This window comes from Calonectris borealis, chromosome 1 (assembly GCF_964195595.1).
Source record: "Calonectris borealis chromosome 1, bCalBor7.hap1.2, whole genome shotgun sequence".
In the NCBI taxonomy this organism is placed as follows: domain Eukaryota; kingdom Metazoa; phylum Chordata; class Aves; order Procellariiformes; family Procellariidae; genus Calonectris; species Calonectris borealis.
In genome coordinates this window covers 90,454,113-90,481,418 of record NC_134312.1, presented here as the reverse complement: position 1 = coordinate 90,481,418, position 27,306 = coordinate 90,454,113, and the positions used below count along the sequence as shown (strand labels likewise).

General features: G+C 45.6%; 1 protein-coding gene across 1 annotated transcript in view; it reads right to left on the bottom strand.

Annotated features, from left to right (window-relative positions):
* ARHGAP31 (Rho GTPase activating protein 31) overlaps positions 1-27,306 on the bottom strand; it is a 61,376-nt gene that overhangs the window by 9,132 nt on the left and 24,938 nt on the right. Inside the window, exons 2-10 of the mRNA XM_075166849.1 lie at positions 15,788-15,890; positions 15,146-15,290; positions 10,394-10,476; positions 9,652-9,759; positions 7,787-7,932; positions 5,803-6,001; positions 3,876-4,000; positions 1,409-1,468; positions 125-739 (exon numbers count right to left, since the gene is read on the bottom strand). Coding sequence (XP_075022950.1) covers positions 125-739; positions 1,409-1,468; positions 3,876-4,000; positions 5,803-6,001; positions 7,787-7,932; positions 9,652-9,759; positions 10,394-10,476; positions 15,146-15,290; positions 15,788-15,890 — 1,584 coding nt within the window. The remainder of the gene's footprint in view (positions 1-124; positions 740-1,408; positions 1,469-3,875; positions 4,001-5,802; positions 6,002-7,786; positions 7,933-9,651; positions 9,760-10,393; positions 10,477-15,145; positions 15,291-15,787; positions 15,891-27,306) is intronic.

Sequence of the window (27,306 nt, the reverse complement as noted above, 5' to 3'; positions counted from 1 at the left end):
CTGCTACAGCTTGGTGTCTTTCCTGCCCGAGAGCAGGCTAGAGCAACCTCCACACCACCAAGCTGCAGGGCACCTCCAGTAGCCTGGCAGAGGCTCCACATCCCCCTACCTAACACACTTTTACCTCTGGATGCTTCCACTGGCAGGGTGGGCCCCGGCTGTTTCTCCTTCGGCTCCAGCACCTGCTCTGTCCTCGTGTGCGTTCCCGCTTCCAGGGCAGAGGGGCTCGTGTTCTCAGCCACCAGGGAAGACAGCTCCTCTAGGCTGGAGAGGGAAAGCTTCTCCTTGGCGGGCACACGGCAGGGGGTGCTGTTAGTGCTGATGACTGCGGATACCCGGAGGGGAACGGAGACAGCGAAGGGCTCTGAGATGTTCAGGGCTTTCCTCTGGTGACGAGGGGAGGCCTCCAAGGGAAAGAGGCTGCTTGGGAAGCCTGACTTGGCAGCTGTTTCGGAGGTGTAGAACATGCGGCCGCCTTTGGAGGAAGTCTGCTCGTTTTCGGCATCCTCTGCTGCCCGGAAGACCTTCAGCTGCTCAGGGGGTGACTTTGCCTGCGGTGTCCGGGGAGGACTTAGCTCTGAGCATCCTTTGGCCCCCATGGCAGATCCTTCCCGCTCCCACTCATTCTCCTTGCTGAGGTCATATGAGCTGCCTGTGCCACCTGTCCGTATCTTCATTACCGGAACAAAAAATCCTCCAGTAGTCACTGTCCGTTTGAATCTGCTCTTTTCATCCTCCCCTAGAGGTGGGAGATAGGAGGGAGTCAGTAGGAAGTAGCAACCTTCCTCTGTGAGGAGCCCTCCTCAGTCCCTCCAGGGATGAGTCCTGCCCTGGTGAATACCCATATTTCCCCAGAGAGATGGGGACAGCACTCACTGAAGACCTTCCAGCCTCCAGGCCTGGGGCCTCCTTCAAACTGGGCAGGCAGGGCTGGGTAGAATGCCGTGCAGTGGAAATCACTCAAGACACTTATTAGGGGCCCCTCTCAATCATATACAGCCAAGTCTAGGGCTAGCATGCATTGCCCACAAAGATCACAGCTCCAGGCTTTGTTGGCTTATTGCAAGCACTTTTCACTGCTTTATACTTTTCCTTATAAATGGGAATTTTGTGCCCAGAATAACCAAGAATGAAAACGAGGCAATCCCACTGCTAATAAAGATGCAGCTAGGCACAGCGGTAAATCTCAGGTGCATGCACCAACATAAAAGACACAGAAAAGGGTTAAAAATGCAGGCACACAAAGGTGGGGGCACATGTCAGCAGCCGTGGCACAAGCATACCAAGATACACGATACGGTGAGATAGGCAAAGAAACAGACCACCACATACATGCAGGCACAGGGGAAAGCTGAGAATGCAGAGGTGCAATCTTTTGCCCTTACGGTATAGGTTATTGATGTCTCACCTTCCACTGGCAGGGAACACAGCGAGTCCATGCTCTTCGCGGGCCGAATAGTTGCTTTTTCTGTGGAAAATGAGTTTTAGAAACAGGCTTCAGATCCTGTGGCTTTGCAGGTTTCAGCCCATAAGGACCAAAGGCTTACATAGACAGGCATGCCAGGCAGACATCAAAGTCATTTTCCATTTCCAAGTGTTACCCCTCTGTATCCACACCACGCGGCTTATTATCCACACCACTTGTCCACACAGCTGGGGATCTGCTAGCGCTAACAACAGCTTTGCACTTGCCGGACACGTGGAGAGCTATACTTAACCCAGCCAGTCAGCACCATCTCCAATGTGAAGCAGTCAAGCATCCCCAAAGCTGTTATGCGCCACTGCCCTCCCTGATCAAGTCAGGCTATTGGCTGTGGGGACTTTTTAACTAAACTGACATAAATGCCTTCTCACCTCTCATTCCTGATAGCAAATGTTGGGTTATTTTTATGGTGCACTCTCTTTCTCTGGCATGAGCATACCCTGCCTCCAGCAAGCACTCCAGGAAATTTATGAGGGCGGTAAGCAACATATTTTCCTGGTCATCCTCGCTGGACTTGCTTGTCCAGAAATAAGCTGCCGTTTGTCACCAGACACTCTACAGGTCTGTTCCTGAGAGGTTCTGGAGGCATGTAGCTGTTACCACTCTGAAAAGGGGAGATGGGGGGAATGTAGCTGGCAAGGAAGACAAGTTAGTCTCTGGCAGCCCAAAAAGAGTTCATGGAGCTCTGGAAAATGTCTGGGAGCAAAGTTTACTATTTACAAAGCTGCACAAAGTAGGTAAGGCAGAAAGTGAGCAAGCTTGTTGGACTTCATTTGTTTATATAATTAAGGCTTCTGGGACTGACTTTCACATGAGCATAGGAGAAAGTCCAGCTACTTTTTGCATTTATATGGAGTCCTGGCTACCTTTTACGTTCATATGGCATGATGTCTTGAGCACTGGCTCCGCTTTCCCAGAGGAACAGAATTTAAGCCATGGAGATGGCATTTTATGTGACTTGCAGACTCATGTGCATGGACACGCACTGTGTTAAAGCACGTGCTGAGTTTCAACAGCAAGTTCATCTGTTTCCTCACATTAGGCTGTAAGCAAAGAGCACCCAAAAATCCTACATGGCAGCGCTAAAGGACTGCTTCTCAAAAGCACTACTTCAGTGCCTAAATCTCTGTGCACGGTTGCGCATTTGTGTGTCCTGCTGGTGAAAATGTACAGCCTCCTGTCACTCAGTACTGCGCTTGGAACAAGGCTCAGCCCCCACGATCACTGGGCTCCAGTCATTGCTGGGCATCCTTGGATTAGCACTATTTTGGGACAGATTATTCCTTATCAAAGTGAGAAGGTGATCCCATGATCAAAATAGGATGGAGAGCTATTTTGAGGTCTGCCATGGGCACCCTATGCGAGGCCATCTGTACATGCAAAACATGGGGGAAGGCAGGGGTCCAAAAAGAGCTGGATCCAGCATTTGGCTTCACACTCAGTTCTGCTCCAAATACAGCCTCTTTATATGTGGTGGTAGGTAATGTTGCCAACATTAACTATTTTATTTTAAGTCTTGCAATGTTTGGTAGTGCTCCTCCAAACACCAGCTCCTGGAGTCATGAGATTAGAAAAAAAAAATTCCACCTTCATCTTCTTTTCAAAAAGTAAATTTCTTGACTTGGAGATACTAAAAAAATCTAGGACATATAAACCCGAAACACTTCTTTATAAACTCAGGTAAAAAAAAGGTATACTTTCCTTTTAAAAACTGTGATTACTTTTAAGTCAACTTCATGATTTTTAGAACTTGAGTCATCATTTCTGAACACTGGGAATTGGCACTGCCATGTGATTTTCTAGGAAGCAGAGTGTTTAAGAGATTGCAGCTCAGGAGGGGCTAGAACTTGGGATTACAGCCAGGAGAAAAGACAACTTCTCCCTTGTAAATTCTGCAAAAGTAATAGCTTCCCTGGAAGTGCTGAGAGCCAGGAGCCATAGGAACTCTGGCGCCTTATTTTTCACAAAGACACTGAACACAGTTGGTTCTTTAATGCCTTTTAGTGGAAGGACAGCCTAGAAGGGCAGCCATTCACCCAGTGCCATGTAAGGAACATTAGGAGCCAGAGGCTGGCTGGGCTGGAAGAGTGGACTAATCCAAACCTACATAGCATTTCCTAGTCCCCAAGCTTGACAGCTGGGCAACGTGAGCCTGTTTATCACATACCAAAACAGAATATTTACTGTAGCTGTCTAGCATATCATCCTAAAAGGGAGTTTCTTGCCATCACATGAAAACGAGATGTGCATGAAACCAGGCAACAAACAAGACCCCGTTAGACTATCTCAAGTCTAATGGTATTAGTGTCATGTGGATACAGGTGCCCCATGCAATCAGTATTGCAGGAGAAAGCTGCAGAGAGAAATACTTAACTGAAAAGTGTGTTCTTACCAGAAAGCTTCTGTGCCCTTACGAAGACACTCCCGTTTCGACTCAGTTTAGACTTTGATTCTGAGCCAGAACGGCCCAAGTTAAATATCGACTTCCATTTCTTGGACTTGGTAGATAATTTTCTCCTGGAAGGAAAAAGGGCTCAGGAGGTTACCAAATCCTAGAGACTTTTGTCTTTTTAATATCCCACAAAAGCCTCTGAGCTCTCTCCCCTCAACACTGTCCCTCTTTCCTTCTCACACCTCTTTTGATTCTAAGGCATGCAAGGCATAGCTACACAACCAACTCTTGCTTTTCTGTAAGTGATTTATCTGTATTGCTGATTTAACTGCGTCATGGATGGAAAGACACCTAAGCCGACTCTTCAGAGAGTTGGCTCTGGCATCATGCTACAGCAACAGTGATTGACTGAGCGACCAACCATGCTCGCATCCAGAAAGGAGAGGTTTCCGAGGCTAGAACTATCTTGCAATACAGTAAAGAAAAATTGCTTTTTTAATGGGTTTTAATGACGGAATGCAAGATAAATTCCAGAGGACTCATGGAACTGGTACTATCACTCAGTGCACAAAGCTATTCTTTAAAGTCCACATATCTTATAGTTTTTATGAATTTGCAAAAATAAAAGGATCCCTTAATACAAACTAGCTATTAACACTTCTCAGGCCAACATTAATTTAGTCATAGGTGTTATATGATCTTATGCAAGTATAATGTACTAACCAAAAAGGAGGAAGCTTAAGGGAATTAGATCAATTTCTCATAACTGTCAGAGGAAGTGGGACACCAGTTCCCTGTGTCTCTTCGGAAATCTCAGCTTTAAACAGAAAGAAGCTGCTACTCCTGAAGCCAGTTTTCTTCTACGCATATTACTACATGAAGCTCTGTTTCAGTTCCTTCACATACCCATTCTGACGACTCCTTCAATCTCCCCTCTTCCAGAGCAAGAACCCTCTTATCTCCCTGACTTGCTCTCCATAATGGGCTTTCTACCCACACAGTTCTGCTTTTCTTTCAGATCTGTACTCAGAAGAGCACAAATCAGTCCTACAAAGAGAATTAATACCTTGGGGATAGGACTGTTCTCTTCAAGTGAGAAAGGAAAAGGTACTCTAGAGGGGCAATACACCCTTTTGTCTTAAGCTGGTTATCCTCTTGCCAGTATTCTGTTATATGGCTCCTTTTTGCTTTAATATATCAGGTGCAAATATATCAGGTGCAAATATATCAGGTGCTCTGGTTCTTTATGGGTCAGTAGATTAATGAGCCTCCTGCTGCAGCGGCTATAATCTCTCAGAACCAGGCAGTACAGTGGCCATATATTAACAGATAGATAGACCAATAGATAAATACTTATGCTGGGCAGCAGTGCCAACAAATGCAGCAACGTCAGCTGAAATCAGACTCTTCTCCTGGCATAGGCATAGGTGGCATAGATGCCATTATGTAAATATCTCTCCAGGCTAGGAGTGAAAATTCGCCTTACTGCTTGGCTATGAGTGCAGAGGAACCTGGAGAACGATGAAGTTGAGCAGGTCAATGCCAACAGGCGCGCCATGGACCAGCCACCAGCAGGTGGAACTCGTAGGAGAGCTGTGTCCAGACCTGCTCCACGTTCAGCCCATATTTAGCCTAATCCTGAGCTAACACAAGGATGCAAAGACAGTTAATTCCTCCTGCAGGAGGTCTGCAAGATTCTGCCCCGCTGGAGGGATGAGGACTAGTGGAGCTATGAACCCAGCAACTGCAATTGCTTCTCAGGAGCAGCTGTGCCTCTTTTGAGAAGGGCACACAATTTTCTCCCAATGGTGGCTGTAGATTCATGCGTGCAGGTGTGGGGGTATCACACTAACAAAAGTCTCATTCCTGATCATGCTGGGGAACCTGCACTTTTTTGTTTGCACTTTACACTCCTCTTGGCTCTTACTTGCTGTCGGGGAGGTCAACAACTGTGTGGAAGAGGGACCCAGTTACAGGGACAATTTCAGGCAAGCTGTTCTCTCTTCTCTCCTTCCGAGCAGGGTGGGAGGCAGACAGACTCCGTGCCTGTGCTTCTTCCAGGCTCACCAGTTTCATCGGCAGGGAGGCTGAGGGGAGGGTCGGACTTTTCACAACCGATGCGCTCTCTGAAAAGCAAGAAAATACATTCCCGCCTGGGGTGAGGAGAGATGAGAGCAAGAACTTCATGTCTTTATTTGACTGGAACATCTCCTGCGGAGGGGGGAAAGGAGCAGCACGTGCAGGGAGAGAGGCTTTTTGTCAGATGAGTCTTCCATCTCCCCAGCAACCTTATCCATCTGAGTGCATTCCCAGCAGGGGCTACGCTCGCCAGCCAAAGGCTGTGTTGCCCAGACTTGCTGCCTCTGCTGTAGACGCTTCGGTGTGAACGAGGCGTCTCTGAAAACCACCAGGATTCACACATTCCCCTTTCCCCTCCCTCCTTACCTCCCTCCCTCCCCAGATTTTGGAGCAGTTCGGTCCCCGATCCAAACCTGGTGCCTAATTCTTTCTCTCACTTCCACATCTTTCTCCTCGTCTTGTTCCAGGAAGGGGGGCTGTTCTAAAAACCAGCATTACTTTACCTTCCTAATGCATTTCAGGGCTATGGAAAGGAGTGTGACCAACAGCCCTGGAAACTGAAGCTCTCTGTTTACATGTGCAGTGGCAAAGCCAACTTCCCATATGCCGCCCCACCAACAGCCCTGTCCTAAACAGACCTCCTCGACATGCATAAAGGAAGTGCAGTCTCCGTAGTCCATTATGTACTTAGCTGAAGCAGGGTGCAAGCTCCTGCTTGTGCAGGGGGGCTGGGTGAAGGGGCACTTTCCCACTAAGAAATCAACTGGGACCATCAGCATGTTCCTCTCCTGACTCCACACAGCTGTTAAAGGTCAGCAGTGTTCAGCACTTACAAAACTTGGGTCAGTTTTGGGCCAGTGACCTGCAGTACAACCAGAAGCCTTGGAATTTACTAGTCAATGTTTTGCTGCAATGCTTAAGGCAGTACAGAAGCACTTTTTTACTCTGTGCCTTCTGCCAGGGCATAAACAAGGGCATAGGAATGGCACCTGCACCAGCAGAGCAGGGATGCTACAGGTCGAGTAGGGCACTGCACTGGAACTGCGGGCTCCAAGAACAGACTAGCAGGGAATGCCACACGTTAAGGGAAAGGTAGATGGAACAAGATGACACAGGGCTGGAAAGCAGAAAGGTTACTCCCTCACTTCTGCAGGTATTATGAGTCTTCCCAGTGTGTAAAACAGAACAATGCGTATTTCTGAAATTATGTGAGGTCACTGTGGATCCAAGCCCTCTCACTTCCCAGGCTTAAAAGCATTTTGACAACAAACCTCTCACTAGCAAAAATCAGCATCTCCTAAGACTGTTGATGTCCCAGGAAAAAAAAATCTCTTTTTATAAAATGTCCCCAAGTACAAGACATAAGTTTTTAGAACACAGACTTAATTTTTATCTTGGGAGTGTGGCCTCTGACTTGGGTGGATATGGTGGCTGCAGGGCAGGTATCATCGGTATGAGGAATTATAACTGGGGGAGCCTGAGAGAAGAATTGAGACTGTGGCTGATGGGCTTAGAGAGAAAGTTTAGGCCAGCGTTGAGAAGCAATCAGGTGGTCTTCCTTTTGCAGAAAGGGCTAAGCCAAGTGAGATCATGCAAAAGATGAGCCATAGGGCAATCTGCAAGCACACTGAAGGAGGCTAGTGTTCAAAAAGAAAATATTGAGGATGGGGATGAAGACGACAAGAGTAATGAGGGATTGGGTTTAAGATGTGTTTGGGGGAGTCTGTGAGCCCGGTAAGGGTTGATGTGCTTGAAATATTAGTGAAAGGGGATACAGTTAGAGCTGGAGTACATGGCAAGTGACACGTAGAGTGGTTCAGGGAGGTTGTTACCAATGTTGTCCGCACAGCTGTCTTTTCTGTTGTTGTTGAAGATCTGATCCACGTGATTCAGGATGAACTCGATCACCAGCTGCTGCACTCGCACCTCCAGGAAAGCTGCATCCCCATTGCAGCCAACCGCCTCAATCTCCTTTGACCTGCACCAGGAAAGAGATATGCTAGTAGCCAGCATTGCCACACACAGCCCCTGGGAAGGAGAGATCAATTTTCTTCCTGCAAGACTTGGAACAGGGATTTTTTCCCCACTCTTGCTGCACCTTTTGCTCTCGTTCCCTCACAGCCCCTCATCCTCTCTGCCTTTTCACTCTTTTAAAAATTATTTTCCCTCTTTTGTCTGTCACCTCTGCTGCTTTCTTTCCTGCCTGTGTTATTTTCCCTACTTCACTTTTACATTCTTCAGCAGTAGATAAAACTGTGGCTCTCAAACTCCACTCTTCTCCCTCTATGCTCCTCTTTTAGCTATTTCGAAGTTGGGCCTGAAAGACAATGCAGGAGCCTTCAAACACTGCTTCCAGATCCCTACTCAATGCTTCAATCATCTTTCAGTGAAATCCCTTAGAACCCTGCTCAGGTCTTCCCCACACCAATTTTTTCAATGCTTTGCCGTGTGCCCTGTGCTTCTCTGCCCCCTTGCACTCCCACATTCTCACTCTTGCTCTCAGCAAAGAAACATTCCTTATCTTGACATGCCAAAGTGTTGCTGAAGAAATTATCTCTGGGCAATGGATCCTTTGTAAAGTTAATGACTGGTGTGTTAGATAATAGCTTGGGGCATTGCCAAGAGGATAACCCTGTAAGGAGACTGCAGTTGCATTGCTTGCTCCTTTCTTTTCCTCCCTGGGACTTGCACTTAGGAAAGATTGCAAAAGGAAACAGACTTCAGGTTTTTTGACAAGGACAGATGCTAGAATAAAAATGTCTCAGTAGTAAAGATCCACTTTGTGATATTCAATAGAGTCAACATTTGATTCATTTTCAGAACCTGCTCTGCCTGATTCGTGATCTAAAAGGGTGAGATAACTCTTTAGAGAACGCTTTTCAGGCCTGTACCTCTCTAGCCAATGTCCCTCGCTCCTGTCCTCTGCCAGCTCAGGACTCCCCCTGCCAGCTCTGCCAGCACCCCTCTCCTCCCCACCTGCAGTCCTGGACTCTCCCTGCATAGTTCATTCCTGTCAGTACATGGGTATGGGATGGACGGGGAAGGGAATTTCAACAAGATAGAAAATATTTCAATATTTTTTTTTCCAGGTGCTATTTTTTCTTGTTCTGCTTAGCTCTACAACATATCAGCCAAACCTCTGCCTGCATCTTATCCGGGCCTCTTCTCAGCAGAGTGACAGGCATAGCAAACATGACAAACTAGCTGGTGGTCTTGAGATCTGACACTAGGTGCCATCTTAAGCCCACCAACTCATCTCACTTATGCTCAAGCAGATCTGGGCACAGGCCTGTAGTATTATTGCCTTGTTGCCCTCCCTTCCAAGCCTTGCTGTCTCTCACCGCCCCACTGCAGAAGCACTGGCACTGTCAGAAATGTCATTTCCGTTCCACAGTGATGAGCTAACGCCTCATTTTTAAATCAATGTGCTCAACTTGCAAATAACAGCTTTTTTTTTATAAGAAACACTCAAAACCACAAGCTTCCTTGGGTGCTGGCAGTAAGACCTCAGATTATTCAACCTGGAAGAATTTTTTCTCCTTTTAAAAGCTGTTTGCTCTGCTCTACTGTTCCTTTTAGTTGTTCTGCTTTTCCCTGTTTTTGCATTTCCCTCAAGGGATGGGTCTCCAGGCTCAGGTGCTGGTGCTCCCCTTGGAGCTCAGCATTGGTCTCTGTATTAGGGGACTCTCTACTGTACCTGAGGAGATTGGGAGCCCACACCAAGGCCAGGTTTCTGGTGTGCATGTTGGTCATGTTGCTGAAGGAGGCCAGGTGAGTCAGGTGCTTGATCAGGTATTCCAGCGTTCTGCAGTAGTTTCATATGAAGAGAGAAAAGCGTCAAGTGACCGATGCCGGCCCACTGGGACAGCAAGGCTCAGACTCAGCCCTGGCCTCAGAGTTGTCCCCTCCTCAAGGAAGGTAGCGTCTGCAATGGCACCACAGGCACAACAACCCCATAGGACAGAGGGTTTACGGCGCCAGCATTTACACGGGATGGCAGTGAACACCTGAACAACTGTGCTCTGGGGTGGCCAAGGATGGGGCAGGAACCAAACAATCCTTAGCGCGATGGGTGCCTGGAAGATGGCAGATGGATGGGAGAAGGAGTGGGATGCTGCAAAGGCTGAGGGCTTAGCTCTTGCTCAAATGCCTCCAGCAGATCATCTTCTCCTCACACCCAGGACACTGGCCAAGGGTGCCACAGGGGTCGTACCTGGGGAAGGAGGATGATAGACTGCAGCAGGGAGAGCTTGTTCAATCTCTAACAATGGTTTGTTCAATGATATTTAAATGCCAGATAAATTGTCAGATTTGGAAATGGTGAGTCAGCTTTTGGGAATTAACTTCTGGAAATTAACTCCAGCGCTGTTTTGGGCAATATTCCCTGATGATGAGGGTCACCACACTGTTCCTCAGCACCTCGCTGGATACCTTCTCACCTGTAATGCGATGGGGGGAGCTCGTGGATGACATTTTGAATTCGTGCCAACTGCTCGTCCTCGGGGAAGCGTGATACTGCTTCCTGCGGAGATACAAAGAAACAGTCCACCCTGGCAATGGGCTCAGGGGAAAAGGAAGAGGGATAAGGAGGGTCACCCTGTGTCAGAGGGAATGCTCTCTTGTTACCTTACAGAGCTATTGGTAGAAGAAGTTGCTTTGTGTTCCTAGCGTAGCAGAGATTTGCTGCGCTGTTATTTTATGTCGCAGTACACACTTCCCACATGTTGGGACAGGGTGGTCAATGTTTGGGGGAGAGGGTGTTTAAGGACTAAGAGTTTCAATTGGGAGTTACATTTCTTTTCTTTTTTAGTTCTTTTTCTCTTTTTTAACTTGTGCAATGATGGGTGGAATAGAAAAAGAGGTAAAAAGAAAAGTTAAAATAATGAAAAAAAAAAAATAGTGACACCTCTCCCCCCCAAAAAGTGTTAAAAATAAAACAGATCTTTCAAGCCCTGTGTTATGAAAACAGCTGGGATATACATGTTCCATATTCATCAAAATAAGCAATATTTTTGGCTGTCATATGAAGATAGCTATAAGGAGTAGTTTGTGTGAGTTTGCATCTTTTATGATGGGAGAAGCCTTAGCAAAATCACTCTCCAGGTAGATTAATAAATTCTTATACTCAGGGTTAGACTAGGTTAGACAGTATCAAGGTTATACATCTTGGTCTTGAGCAAGTCTCTATGGACCAAGAGCTTAGAGAGCCACGATAAGCTTTTGTCTGCATTCCTAGGAGTTTACTGCATTGGTATTCATCTGTTCAACTATTCCCTTTCAATATTTGTGCTGGGGGAGGACAAACCACCAGCGCGTTCAAACAATGCATGACTGTCTGGGAACCTCCTGCCTACCCTACTGCCACTGGAGTTTGGAGTGAGTTCAAAGAAAGATGCTGGGACCCACGCTGCCAGCAGAAGCTTTGCCTACAGACAGACGTCAGCACTGCTAGGAAAGGAAAGGAAGGAAATAACCCGTCCCAAACCACCCGTCGCTTAAACATTATGGACCTGAAATTACCAGGCACAACTAGAAAAGCATCTTCCTGTAGCAATCACTACAACATCCACACTGATGATGCTGCCATCTCTCTTCTGGTCACTGTCCTTTTCCCAGCAGACCACTTTCTCATGGTCAACCACCAGCAAACTAAACATTGCCAGTTTCAAGTCCAGAGGTGAATATGAATCATGTTTTATTCCCTAACACTGGGAATTGAGATCTATGCCCTCTAGTTTGAACTTACTCACTGGTGTGATGGCAAAGAAAAACAAGTGAGCTCACTAGTTTGGTGTACATGGGATGTGGATGCACTTGTTTTGCCCAAATTAAAGGTAGGTTAACTCCTTTTAGTACTTTTTACCCATAAGTACTTTTTTTTTTTTTTAAAAAAAAAAAGCCTATTACCATTAGCCCAGAAATCCTAAGTATAAGAACTCTGTGATCTTCATACAAGGTTTCCAGTTGAATGGCCTTGTCCACAGATGAAGAGGAGAGAAATACAAACTTTCACTGGTGCATCTAAAACGCTATATTTCAGCTAGATTGTGCACAGTATTTTCTCCCCCAGTGTGATTTTCATTCCCATATTCAACTTCCAGGTCTCAAAGACCTAATGCTTAGCAAGTGAATACCAGCTTCTCTGAGGTCATGACCCATTCAAATCTCCAAGCCACATTTCTGACCCAGACGTGTTGTGCCTTTGAAATCTGAGGCCCCCTCCAAAACTCAGGATTACAGCAGCAGAATACAGAATTCAAGGAAGAACCAATAACTCCATTTATTACATGTCTGTTAATCATGGTACGAATTCACGTCATTTAGGATTTTTTTTTACTCCACTGGTGATTCTGGGAGTGCACAATTCACAAGCCCTGATTAACAAGTGGAATAGAGTCCGGAGAGAGAAGGTAGGCTTGGCCTCCTACAGTGGATTTGCTCTGAGGGAGTACTCAGACCCTCTATGCCCAGGCTAGAACAAGCCAAGCAGAGTCAAATTATCTGTCCTGTGAAACAAGCATCCATCACCAGAGTACAAGATGGCAAACTGGAGAGCACGAGAGGGCATCATTTTGCAAAAGTTGATAGACAGTGAGGTCATGACTGGGATGTTACATCCGTGAACTTGACATAGTGATGACCAAAAGGCCAACCCCTCTCTAGTCATTAAGAATTTGACTTTCCTTAGCCACAAATGTCTGAATCACTCTGGTGACTCAAAGTGGAGCCTATCCCATCTCTGAGAGCTCCGACTGAGTCAGGCTGGGATTAGTATGCATCCTTTACTCCTTCTAGCGCTCTTCTGCCGAGGCACAGCTGCCACCATTCCCTGTCCAGACACCCCATGCATACACATGCTCCTAGCGGTTTTTCTGCTCCTTGGGGAATTGGTCTTTTTTCTTTCTTTCCTCCTGGTATCTGACTGTGCTTCCTGTCAGCTGGGTTACCCATTATAAATCCTTACTGAGTAGACTTACATGAATAATGGATTTTGTGGCTGAGCGGACAAACTAAAAAGCCGGAGATTAAAAAAAAATCCCTTTTAGGTCAATCCAAAGTGATAACATTTTGGGGAGTTGGCACAAGATTTTAAAAAACAGTTGTTCAAGGTTGACCAAAGCATCACACTCAACCAAAAGTGAAAGAAATTATCATTTAAATTTGGGGCTGTTTAACCCTTTTCTGAAAGATGTTTTATTTACGAGTTTGATGTGTTGATTTAATGTTGAAACATTTCCTTTAGAAAGTATTTGTAAAAGAAACATTTAGACAGTTACAGAAGTGTTTTCCCTTTTGATTTTGAATAAAACTATTTACCAAATGTATCTAAGGAAAATCTGCAAGTCATCATCTCAAAACTGCACTTTTCAGCAAACATTGTTTCCTAAAAAAAGTTTCCATCTAAATCTTCGTGTTTCCTTTAGAGCATTTTTCTTTCATAAATCAGTACTGATAGCCACAAAGACAGCAGCCAAACAGCTTCAGCAAGAATGAGATTCATCAGTTACTGTGAATGGTTGAATAATACCCTATATTTTCAAGGTCCTATTCATCCTGACTGTCTCTAGTTTAGAGATCCTATCCTATATCCTTAGGATCCCTATATCCTGAGGATATAGGTCAATTTTTCAGATCTGCTCAGAACTTTGTCTGAAGTTTTGACTATACATCACCTTAAAACACAGACCAATGTTACTTAAAATTTGGTATCGAAACAGCAAGATAGCTAACACTATTGCATATCTGTCAGGCAGCACAGCGAGCCAATTCCCACCTCATGTTCCCCAGCTCATAGTTGTAGTCCCTAACAGCTACCTGACTTCTTATAGCATGTTGCAGCTTGGCTGGTCGCGTCTGGCTTTGCCCTACAGCAAGCCCCCTGGCACACAGCGGGCAACGGGGTGTCTTCGGTGAACATCTTCTTCTTGTGTGGACCCTGGAGGTCTCTCTCAGTGCCTCCTGTGCCATAACAGCGCTGCTTGGAAGTGCTTGATTCAGGACAGAGGCAATGCAGACAGCAACACCTGAAGCTAAGGTTGCTTGCCACTTCCCGTTTCATTTGGACGTGATTTTGCAAAACTCTTCTCTGCAACATCTGACATTTTGGTGATGTCTGTCCCCTCCACCTCCCAGCAAATGGGAAAGAGTAGGATGACAGAAATTCTTAACAAAGGACGGATGTTTCTAACACTGAGGAAACAATTCTTCCCATCCCCCCACCCCAGTGGTTTAAAGAAGCTAGTGAATGCTTTTAGCTGAAAATTCGTACCTCTGGCACGTAAGATTTCAGCCTGAATGACAGGATTTAAATTTGTTGGTGTCATAAACAACTGAAAGCGGATTTAGACCGGTAAGAAGCAGGCAACCTTAACAACAAGCATAGCTTGCTGTGCCACCTTTTAATAAAATATTATCTGTCATCAAAATGAGCCAACTCTCTTTGTGGTTTTATTTTTCTGCTCACCCACAGTCTGCTCCTAGGCTCCAACTGTATCCATGTATAATCTATGGTTGTTTTGCAGAATCGAGTTACTACTCTTTGAATTATAATCCTTTTAAACAAAATTAGAGATTTCTGCTTGGCCGGCTGCCACTTTCCTCTGCCATTTTTATTTATGACATGATCATGATAGCCCTGATATGCCATAGCTGGCATAACCTGTATCATCATTTGCGCTCTGACAAACTGTGTGAAAAATGCTACAGATGCAGAAAAGTTGGTGCTTTACACATGGGCTGAGCAATCAGTTTGTGCAGGTGTCAGGGACTGTTGGAGCGACGGGGAGGAGGAAACTGTACCCTTGTGATTATGATCACAAGCCCCAGGTGACCCAGAAGACTCTCAGTGACGGACAGTAATGAGGAAAAGAAAGAGAATCAGTAATTCTGGGAGGAGGTGCACAGTGGGGAGAAAGAGTAACAGCAGGGAAGCAACGCAATGAAAAAATGAGCAAGACGAAGGGGAAGAAATAGCAGAGAAACTGAGAGAAATAAACATGAAATGGGGGAAAGAAACAAAGACAGGGAAAGAGAGCCAGCACAAGATGAGAAGGGAAGAGCACTGAGAAGTGTTGATACAGATAGATGCACCAGAAGCCAGGACATTGGAGTGAATCCCAAACGGCTGTCATGGAGGAACCTGCAGCACATCCAGACTGCTGGAGAGGAATGAGAACAGCAAAGGGTCTCACCGTGAATTTCTTGTAGAGCTCATAAGTGAGGAGAGGGTTGGGCAGTTCCCTGAAGTACAGCTTGCAGAGCGACCCTACGCAATGGATGTCCTGGAGATAAACTTCCCTTGTCAGATCCGGGCATTGGTCAGAAACAAACTCTTGTCTGAAACAATATGGAGACATAACAATGTACGAAAATAAGAGCTGTAGCATCCCAGTACTCCACCCGAAGTACTCTTTTACAGCTAGAGGAAAAAACAAACTGGAAAGCAGAGATGTCTCTGCAGCCTGGCCCAGATTGTCTCCCGGGATCAGGCCCTGAGTTTTCAACTGGTCTCTGGTTTCCATAATATAGTCCCATGAGTGGACCTCAAACTGATATAAAAAGATTGCTTTGTCTTGAAGTGAGAGAGAACAACTCAGCATTTTTGCTGAGACCCTCCAGGCCTTTCCCATTAATAGATGCAGAGGGAGATATTTTTTTTCTTTGTCATGGACTAATCCCTGAAATGTTGCATTTCCCTGTTACCAGCTTCAAAGGCAGTTTCTCTTCTGCATCAATGTAGAGCTCTGTTGGCCTCAATCTATGCCTGAGGGACTAACAGCAAAAAGGTACCGAGCAGTGTCACTGAATCCCTCTAGCACTCAGATTGCCCTTACCTCAGCTTTTGTATGTTGGATGTCACTCCTGAGAGGCGGTAGATCCCATCCACAATGCCATGAGTCTCAATGAACTCCGCACAGCTCTTCAGCACGTACGGGACTAGGAAAGGAAAGCAAGTCAAGATGTCCAATGAATACACACCGAGAACTTCCACAAGTCACCACAGAGGAGACAGTTTCATGAAACAGCAGCAGAGGCTCTCTGCAGATGCAGGGAAGGATACAGCAATGGGAGAAATACAGGGCAAACCAAAAATAAACCCCACAAAGTGGCTGTAGCCAACTTGCAGAGAGAGGATATGGTATGGTTGGGCCATGCCACGCTCATTGCCATATGACAATGACTGAGCCTGAAGTCACAGAAACATCGTGGGAAGGTAGCGTTTCTCTCTCTCCCTTTTTCTTTTCTTTCCAGAAAAAGAGGCAATTTCATTCTAATTGAAAGCATGAGGTCCTGGGAACCTCCCCCTCCCCAAGATAGAGCTTCAGCCTCACTGAATCGTGCCAAAAGGTCTGATTGGCTTGGATAAAAATCAGAGAAGCATTTGCACTTCCATATAAGCCTACATACCCACAGTTTAGTGCTCATAAACTCCCACAGAGGGGGTATAAAGTTCAAATATTGACTAGATCTGCACACTGACAAAATCTGACATTGGCTTCAAAGAACTCCATCAACATAACCAGCCAAAGACTTAACCAGCCTTAAAGCTGAGAGGAGCCTGAGGCACAACATTTACATCCAGACCTGAACCCAAAGCGTATGTTTATTTTTTTCCCCATAATATAGGTATAGGAAACCCTCGTCCTCTTGGTGAGACCAAGCCTCCCTGTCCCCAGTACTATAACAACCCTAGCTATAACAATAACAGTAAGAGAGCCCTTCCTTATTAGGTGCTAGAAACTGCCGTGTATTTAATGCAATGCTTCACAAAGCCATAAGCACTAAAGTCAGTAAACGCAGAAATTAAAGTTCCCCACTGTAATGCTGACTCTGCTGCACTGCGCATTCAGAAAGCTGTATGGAAGAAAACAGACTAAGCCACACATTTGACTGAAAGGCCAGGCATAGAAATTGCTGCATCTTTGCAACACCACAGAGATAATGCCTCTGGCTGGACCTTCCCTGACTTCTTCTGCTTGAAGTTCAGGACAATAATGACATATTAACATGTGCTTCATCAGGCGGCATCCAAAGACAGCACTCCAAGGACAGCCTGAACAAAAACCAGCTGGTACCTTGTCGTATTTCTCATGGGTGTTGCTGAGTCCAGAGCCAGCTCATGGGTGGACTTGCCCCTACCAAGAAGCCCAGGGCACAGGCTCTGGTGAGGAGGGCTGGTCCCTACCTCAGTGACACACTATTACTGAGCCCAGTCAGTTAGGGAAGTGCTACCTTTCTGCCTCCCGACTCTTACCGAGGGAGGTAAAGAGGTCCTTCTTGTGTGTCCCTTCTCTCCTCTGTGTGGCCAACCCAGATGGAAGAATACACAAAGTGCCAGTGATTACTTGGAAGCCTGAATGATCCAAACAGACTAATTCTCCTTAGTTAAAGGAGCCTCTTCAGAGGCTTCAGGGAAAATTTGACTTTATGGTTTTTTGTGCAGTGACTCATAATGCAGGTACATTAGCCATGCTGTGTCACACTCAAAGCCTGATTTTTAAGACCCTCAAGTTGTTGGGCTAAGACTAACAGCTGAGCTTCTGGCAGGGGCCCTAGCCTACTACAACAACAACCTTCATGGGAAACCATGAAACTGCCAAGAGAACAAGTCTACAGAGTCAAAGCTTTGTCCACAGCAATCACAGAGCTATAGGATTCTCTCCTCAAGGACTTCTGAGGAGAAGGCACACCAGCATCTTCCAGAACGAACATGGGAAGCATTCCTTTCAGTGTCTACAACACCCACTTCCTAAGAGGACTAGATGATGTGGAAGAAGACAGAGCAAAAGAAAAGTATGAAATTTCCTCAAAATCCTGCCAAGAAAAGCCCGAGTGACACATCAAGAAAGAGGACCTTCCTATCTCTGAGTAAGATCTGATTATCTGTAACTGCAGTAGGGAACTCAGATCATATGATGATGAGCATGCTAGAAATAAAAAAAAAGGAAAGGCAAATGACTTCAGGCCTCGTCTTCATTTCTGTCTGGTCAGTCTGTACCGTCTTTGTGGCAGGAGCTATGCATACATGGCATATTAAAATTTCCTTCTTAGTAAGGGTCTCTGGGAATAAATCTAATGTAAACAGCAAAAATGAAAGTTAGGCAGATCCATGTTCACTTCAGATCCATTTGGGTGGGAGAATGGGTGAACCATTCCATGCCACCTGGAAAAAAAAGAATTAATTGAACAGAAAACCTGTTTGAGCAGGACAGTCACGTGACAAGGTTTGTTTAAAAATTAGTCTTTCGGATAGACAAACTTCACATGATGGTGCCTAGCTGCCCCACAAATGAGGTCCGTGCCCACAGCGCCCTTTATTAGATACTTTTTAAAACCTCAGTGTTAAGAATAAGCACACCAACTAAAAATGCATATACTGATGTTTGTTGAGACTAATTTGACCTCTTGAAAGTAAGACCATTTAAATCACACTTTTTTTTTTGCTGAGTTTTAAGTTTCCTTGCGATAAATTAGGTCAAGAGGCCTCAGGCAGGTAAGCAAACCTCTTATACAAAAACCAGAGAAGGCTAGATCCATCTGTTGAGGATGGGTAAGCAAAAAAAGAGGCCTGAAAGGAATAATCTGTAGCAAAAATATAAAATTCAACCCATTTTTAAAAGTGGGTGAAGACTCCACAGCAGAGACAACCTTATAGACTGCAGATGGACAATATGCACCAAGCTCTGCAGATATCTCTTACTCCAGCCCTGCAATCTTCCCTGCTTTTTCAGCCCTGGGCTTCTCACACATCTCTGCCAGTGCCCTTCACTCATCATGTGAGGCTCATCATAACAGGCGGCCCGGGGAAGTGGTTGAGTCACTGTCTCTGGAAGTATTTAAAAGACGTGTCGATGTGGCACTTAGGGACATGGTTTGGTGGGCATGGTGGTGTTGGGTTGATGGTTGGACTTGATGATCTTAGAGGTCTTTTCCAACCTTAATGATTCTATGATTCTGTGATTCTACGATTCTATGATCTATGTACACAATTTTCTGCCCTTCCAGATCTTTGGCTCTTATGAAGAGAAAGAGCCAGCTATGCCAAAATGTGTGGCGGCTTTGTGATGTCAAAAAAAATCCCACATAGGACACGTTTCACTCACAACCAAAAATTACAGACTTTGACCTCACATCCCTGGAGGTGAAGGGACTGCATCAGCTTCCTGCAAAGCAAGCCCCTAAATGCAGCGCTTGTATGAAACTGGAGCACAACAAATGTTTTCTTTGAGCAGAACCTGCAGCTCTGAAATTCCTGAGCAGCTCTGATCTCCTACAAAGCTGAGTCTTTCGGGCATTTGGGGGAGGTGAGGTTAGAGCGGCAGTGAGCAGCTGCCTCCCATTTCCAGCCATCTCTGAGGTGGTTTGATTATTTCAGACGTGGTTCCCGATGAACCAAAACAAAGGCTGTGATCAACCCTGAACGCGGGAAGATACAGACTCTAGCATGCGCTTTACAACGGGACTCCATTGGCGTTACAGGGCACACGTAAATCACAGAGCTGGGTCTTTCCTGAAGGAAGATCGGACGTGGATGAGGATTTGTAGCAGGGGCTGTGCGTGTGCGTGCAGGCACAGAAAAGGAGGGGGGAGGACCAATCTTGACACTTCTATAATTAAAACTGTGCTGGAGGCTTAGAAGTTGGAAGAGGCAGCTGGTGTCACACAGACCCCGCTTGTTCTGCCAGACAGCCAAACTGTCCTCATTTAAAACTACAATAGAAACCAGATGGAGGAGGAGAAGAGAGCATGGAGCAAGGCATCAGGCAGAAGGGAAATTGAGTTATAAACATACTGCACACAAAAGACAATACTTCTCTTCCCCTAGACAAAAATAAACCAGAAGGGCAGTCGCAGTAGTAACTCGTCCCACTCCTGCTGGATATCACCTCCGAGCTCAGCGTACACAGACATTCACGTTCACCAGGGTCTTTTCCGTAACCACAGCTCGTGCCACCTCCTTTACACGTGTGTGGGTCCTGCTAGGTCAGGTATCGTGCCTCCTCCACCTCCCCTCCCAATCCCACTGGCTTGCAGTGCCAGCGATGTGCACTGAGCCTCTCGTCTCCCAGCATTGCTGGGAAGGGGGCATCTCTCCCTTCTCCTGTCCCTTCCCAGCCATGGTGCTACCCCCCACCAAACCTCCCCACCAGCAAGCAAAGTGCTCACTCTGTGCCTGCCCAGCAAAGGCTTCATCTGGCAGAGGGCTGAGCATTTTGGATCAAAGCCAGGGAGACCTTTAAGCATGCACCTAACTAAATCACCAAGCTGCCCTAGTAGGAGGGAACACTACGAAGAGAGGGAGTCACCCCATCTAACGACTGGTGGGAGGATGGCCTCCTGGTCTCCCACCAAAGCCAGCAAACAAGAAAGACCCTAGTCCAACAGGAGATGCAAGCAATGCTCTGTAGCCTTCAGTGCCGCCTTCCAGAAGAAACTTTTAGTCTCCATAGACTACAGAAGGACCCTAGTGAGGAGATTGCTAAGTCAGCCACCCAAACCAGTCAAGGTGAATACTGTCGATATGACCGTGCTTAAAGTTAGCTAACCCGGACTGGGTTATATATTCAGGGTACACTCTACTGAACTGGACTGAATAGCAGCAGGCTTCATTTTTGTCTTTATCCTTCTGTTGTTCCCTCAGAGGTCTCCTTGCAAGGTCAAAAATTAGTGACAGAGCTACTCAGGTCCTCCTTAGTGGTTGGTTTATGCCACATGGAGGAGGTTTCACATCCTCTCTAATTTCATTTTAATTTTAGTTCAAGTAATGGGAGGATAAATGCAGACCTTTCATTTCACCTGAAAAATCAACTTTTGGATGTTTTACTTGCAGGAAATAGTTTGGGGTTTTTTTTTTAATTTCTCCCAAAAATGAATCCTGTGCCATAAAAAAAGTTGTGGGCATTTTTACTTCACCATTTTGGTTTTGTTACTTATTAGTATTTTTTTAAATTGTCTTCCATTGCCCTCAATAGTAGTGCATGGTTTCTATCATGCTATGTCAATAGCATGACAATAAAGGTCAAAATAGTCTCTTGTTTCAATTTAAATGACTAAATTAGGAAATATTTCCTCCTAAAAAATGTTTCAGTCTGTACTAAGCAAGAGCTGCTATTTTGTACAAACAAAAATAACAAAACAGTACACATTTTAGAACATACTAATATATTAACTTTGCCTCCTAATCACAGGAAAGGAACAGCATTGTATAAATGGCAACACACTTGAGAGTCAGTATCTCTGATGTGACATTTTTCTGCATTTCCTGATGCTTCCTACTTTAAATCACGAGCTTTAATGATGATTCACTAGATTTCTTTTTTTTTTTTTTTTTTTTTGCTGATCTTGTTTGATTTTTACTAGGTGTAAGGTTGGCTAAGAAACAGATTCCAGAGGAGATCAAACTGTGCTCTCCTCCCTGAAGCTCGCCCAAGCCCTGGTCCAGCACAGCAGTCACAATTCCAGTTCGCCTCCCAATGCATAGCACTAACCCATGACAGCTAAGCATAAATACTGCCTTGCCCCGAGGTATCATCTCCTTTGCCTTCCACGGTCCCCTTTTCAGTGGTAGCCAGGGATGGAAGGGATCATCCGGGAAGGGACCATTTCGGAAGCATCCGAAATCGCTCCAGAAGATCTCTCCTGCTCAGAGGTGAAGTTGGCAGAGCTGGGGATGGGGAGGGTTTGCCCTGCACCTAATTGCTACAAGGACAAACAGTCTCCAGGCTTCAGTCTCCAGGATGTCTATGCATACTTTTCACCAGCACTAAATTCCTTTTACAGAAGAAGAAAAACTGTCTCACCATCAAATTCCAGTGTTTAGTTTGGCTGTTAGCGCTGAGCTACCACAACCCCACCATGCACACACACACCTGTGTTTGAATAATGTGAGATAGCTAAACAACACCAAACAGGCTTAAAAACAAATCACCTTGTTAGAATCCTCCTAGCCTCTTCCCCCTTAGCTGCCATAAACACAGTTAAAAAAAGACGAATAGCTGGCGCCAAGGTGATCCTGTCTGCATGGACAGCACAACTGAATCACCATACAAGTCACACACTTCATTTTTTTCTTCTCCCTCTACTTCTGTGGGAAATGGCTCTGCAATGTCACGAAGGTTAGCACAACAGTGCCGTTCCCTGCGATGAAAGCACCGTCCCGAATGCAGTAGCGATTCTGCTGGGCAAAGACGTAGGAAAACCAGATCTCGAATCTGTCAGATGCTGCAAGCCATCACCCTCCATAGCCTGAGCGGGAAATGGAAACACTGAGCACTGTTTGGGATGTGGCACGCTGATTTCAAGCAAATGCATTTCAACGCAGCCTGCAGGCCCAGTGTGAGTTTGAATGAAGTCAATGGCACCACTATCAAGGGGTTTTTTCCCGTTGATATTATACCCAGCTTACATCTCACATATCTAAATAAGACATGTAGGAACACCTGATTTTCCAGAGCAGATCTGACAACTGTGATGTTCCAGGCAGAAATGAAAGAGCCTGCGGCAGACCTGGCCACCTCATCGACAACACACGTCAAAGAAAGCCTAAGAGAAAGCACTGCACAAGCAGGTCTTGAATGCTGACTCTCAACCCCGGCGGTCACCATGCCCCTCTGAAATGTGACTAGTACCTTGACATAGCTGGCAGATTCTGTCATGCAGGCACTTTTGAAAAGAGGTTGTACTAAATACTAGAATAATTTTGTTAAGAAAACATCCTGCTGTGGGTTTCCTGCAAAAAAAGACCAGATAACCAAACAGGATATCTCCACTCCTAATTTTTATGACTCTGTGGTACAGCCACCTTGGAAAACAGCAGCTTAGGTTCTGCAGGGCAGGTCAATGAGCTGTGCACATCCTCAGCTAGCCATCTGAATTTGAACAACTCTGACCCACAGCAGATTAGGGTGGATATTGTATAGCATTTTGTTCACCACAGCACAAGAAATTGGGGTAATTAATTCTGGAGGTAGGAGTAATAGGACAATTTATGCTGTCTCAGAAAGGGATAAGTACAGAAAAGGGTGTAAGTATAGATAAGGGTATAAGTATAGAAAAGATCAGAATAGTTTTGAAGCTGCATATAATGAATTGACCTCCGTCTCAGTAAATGCCTAGATACTGTGAGGATAAGCAGGCTGTGTGACAGGAATTCTGCCATTAACCTCGTTTCTGACAAAACATACTAAAAACACTACCAAATTCAAAGGCTGCGTCAGCGCTGATGGAGCGCAGGAGTGAGCAGGGCAATGCCGATGCTGCAGCTCAAGTGAGTGAGGAGAAGCAGCCTGCAAGGGAAGAGCGCAGGTAAGTGTTGAGCGCTGGGAGGGATGGTGATGTAGGCTGCATATGAAGTCTCTTCAGTGCCCGCTGTCTTTCATCCAGATCAATAAACAAGCTTATGGACTGCAGGTGTCACACTGTATCACGTTTTCCTTCCTTTCTCCGCTCTCTTCTTAAGCATGGACACCAATGTAAGCCATGCTAACCTACTGGCAATAAAGCAAGGAAAATATATGGACTTCATAGTTTTCCTCCTCTTGACAGATTTTGACCTCTCTGTTTCCATTTACAAGGACTTCAGAAGCAAGTTAGAAAACAAACAGTGCACAGTCTCCATCTTTTACCTCAGCCTGCTAGCTGATGCAGACCCAGTTTCTTACAGTCCCAAAACTCCTCTAGAGGTGACTTGTAAGCTATTACACCCATTTCTTGACTGTAAAAAAAGTGTAGAAACCAACATCTCCCTTGACATGTGGGAACTCTTACACAGGATTCTTAGGATCCCAGGATCTGGACAAAGGCAATTCAAGGGGATCAATGCATGCTCCCTACCTGGCTGTCAGTGTTACTTGGTTTCTTATTCCTTTTCAACTCGGACTTCAGTGTGCCAGGCAATAGGTATTCCAGGTTTCTCTTTATAAGGAAGCCTTTGGGACTGTTAGAAAGAAATTCTGGGTGCTTAGATCTTGACGTGCATCTGAAAAATACCAGCTACTAGTTAAACAGTTTTGAAGTCCTTTGTACTGTGCCATTCACAAACAACACCTCAATACACTGAAATCTATAGCAATCTCTGTAGGATATAGAATTTGTCTCTAGTTTCTGTGCTGTTCTGTCATGCTACCTCACTGTTAGACAGATCCTTAGTCCACTTTCGTAGTGACAGCATGCTGGTGACAAAGCAACCAATTCCCAAATAGATGCTCTTGAGAGGCTTCAGGAAAAATGATGCTGCTGTTATCCTGCTGGTGAAGAGACAGAGTGAAGCAAGGAGCTGGGCAGTTGTCTCATGAACTCCGGTGCTGCAGCAAGGTGAGCTTTTCCGCAGTTCTCTCTGCGGTTCTTTCCCAGGAAATTACTGTTGTCCCTTTGAATGTGCAAGGGTAGGCTGGAGGTCCATCAGCACTCATGGTTCTCCTTCCACGCTTGCCGCACAGCGCGTCATTTACAAGCGTATATGGCAGCCGTTCCCAAACTTTAAAGTGCACATCCAACTGTGCCAGCTAATGCAGAATGGCAGTGCCAATGAGCTCAGGTGTGAGAAAGGGAGAGCGGGGGCCAATCACCCCACTGAGAGCCCAGGTTAATGTTTGGTAGCAAGGTACAGAGTCACTGAGAAGCTGGTCCTGGACCAAGCTCTCAGGTGGATGAAAAATTGCATGGCTGAATCTCACAGCCCATATTTGTATCTTTTCTCTTCTTTTCATTTTGCCCTCTGTCACACTGATGGACTGATGCAGGCTGACACTAGATTATGCAGCAATGTTCTTTCACTCAGGCCTCTCGCTGATCTTGCCTCTAGGGCTCTCCTAGTGAAGAGTGGATACAGCAATTTCCAGAGGTTATTCCAAATGGGCTGTTTTACGGATAGTCAACAACTTAGGGCAAAGAGCAGGGAAAATTGCTGAGGATCGTTATATATCACAGACAGACAGATGAGGAGCCTAAATATAAACCCATAAAGGCTGCAAATGAGAAGTGAAAGGCAAATGAAAACAGACTTTTGAGAAAAAGTAAATAAGGTTTTATGATGTCAATCTGATTGAAAACAAACATGCGAAGGCACTAGCAGTAATCAGTCATTACGGTTTGAAGCCAAGCAGCACAAAATCCATTCCATCTTTGCTCAGTTGCTGAGCATATATTTAGATTGAGTGTTTTCATTGCAAGGCTGTCTGGGCCTGACCCAAAGAACCGCACTCATATAAAAAATCCCATTGAATTCAGGAGTATTTTCCACAAGAGAAAAAAAAAATCTGTTTGTTCTACTCTCTCTTACCTCTTACCATGGCATGCAAATACTAGCAAATGAGGTGAATGATAGAAGCATTTTCACCAGCTTTACAGAGCATAAAATGATGGTGTGAGGTTCAACACAGAGTGGAGAATTAAGACTGCTGCTGGCAGTGGAAGATCACCTAGAAAATGCTCCTCCCAGCCCTGCTCAGAGGAAGCTGAAAACAAGTCAGTCTTTATTTGAAGAGGATTAAGCTGTGGGTGACTCGGATTGCTGATGTTTGTTTGGTGAAATGAGGTGCTGTTCTACCCATCCTAAGTAATGCCCAGGGCATACGGTCGCCACAGCCTGCGGGCTCAGCTTCTGTGTCCAAGCAGCCTGGAGAAAATTCTGCCAGAAGCAGCAGCTGGTCAGACACACATACCTCTCTATACATAAATAAATTTTTATCTATGTGTATATCAACACATATATGTGTGTGCATACATATACATATACGCGTGTATTTTTACATATACAATTATATTCATTTATGTATGTATATATGCCTGTGTGAGAGGTTTCATGTGCATTACCAGGAAATTCTTCTGAGAGAAATAGCATTTTTTTAATAAGGTGTTAATCAAAGTCTAATACCTAAAGGTGGTATTTACAGAGTCAAAAGCTGCAAAAGTCTTGCTAGGCGGATGTCATAGGTATGGGGGATAGATCACTACACGCTGGTGCTCTTGCTTGTTGAAGCTTGCTCAGCCAGCCAGAGAATAAGCTATTGCCATAGACATTTTCCACACTCTCCTGTCCCAGGCAAAGTGCATTTAGCTAGTGCACTGCCCTGCATGTTGCTACTGTGCTGAAGGCCTTTCTGGGTGAAGTACTTACTCTCAGCCAAGTAAAGCTGTTGGTTTGGGGGTGGATTCCTTAAGCATGCATGGATTTCTACATCAGCAAGTCCAGAACCAGTCTCAGTGGATTGGTTTCACTCAGTAGCTTAGTTAAGAAGGGTAGCCCACGGGATGCGGGTCATTTTGGCTACACCTTTTCAGTTCCAGAGGCTGCAGTCCTCTAAAGTGTACCTTACAGCCTTGATTGCAAGGATCGTATTTTCCTTTCTATACACCAGGGAGGGTAAAGAAGAAGCTGCTCTAAAAGAAGCTGCTGAGCAGCTTGGCTTCAACATCTGGATGTGGTGCTGCACCTTCAGGGTTTCTTTCAGAGGCAGCAGGGAATACAGCACTGCTCCATCTGCCAGCCTTGTGGCAGATCAACACTGCACATATGTTGCAAGAGGGCAGCTCGCTTGCTCTCCAAAGCCTGGGAGAATCATCAAGGACAGCTGAGAAGGCAGAACAGCATTTGCAGATGGTGTCACACAGCCTCCCAGCCTTCTAGAGGCTGATGCTGGGCTGGGATTGTTTAGAAGAAAATATTTCCTGCCCTGCTGCTGGTGTCTACCTCCACCCCAGGATGTCGGCACATAACTACCGAAATGCACCCAGAGCGTACGGCATGGTTTCTCCAAGGCTGACCTGCAAGGACTGTACCTCTGCAACTGCCTGGCAGAGGGGTAAGGGTATCAGAAACAGAAATTAGTTCTATCAGAAGGTCGGTGATGAAAGGAGGCAAAATATGGCTTTTACAGGCCCTAATAAAAGAGGAAAAGAAACAAAGCTGAATAAAATATTACAGCATGATGCCATCTTCTTATTCCCCAAAGAGGCTTCTATCCCCTCACCTAGTAGGGACAAGTCAGGAGAGGTATCTATCTACATGCTACTCTTCTTTCCTGCCCCCAGCAGGAGCAGTTGTCCCCATGACTTTTCTCCCACACAGAAAATCCCCCCCGTTCCACATGGGATGCAAGCCTCCCCCTCCCTTCATCTCTCAATAAATGCGCATGCCAGGGGTTATCAAGCTGAGGGTCATTCTCAGTGCTAACAATGGAAAAAAAAGCAATATCCAGCTGTTACTAAAGTAGTAAATCTAGTCACTTTGCAATTGCACTCCTCAGTTTCCAAGCCCCCCAACGGATTCCTGATACATTCCATATTTTGCTCTTTATTTTGTTTTCCATTTGGCAAAGGACAGGCTCTGAACCGGTGTGAAGAAAAACAACCT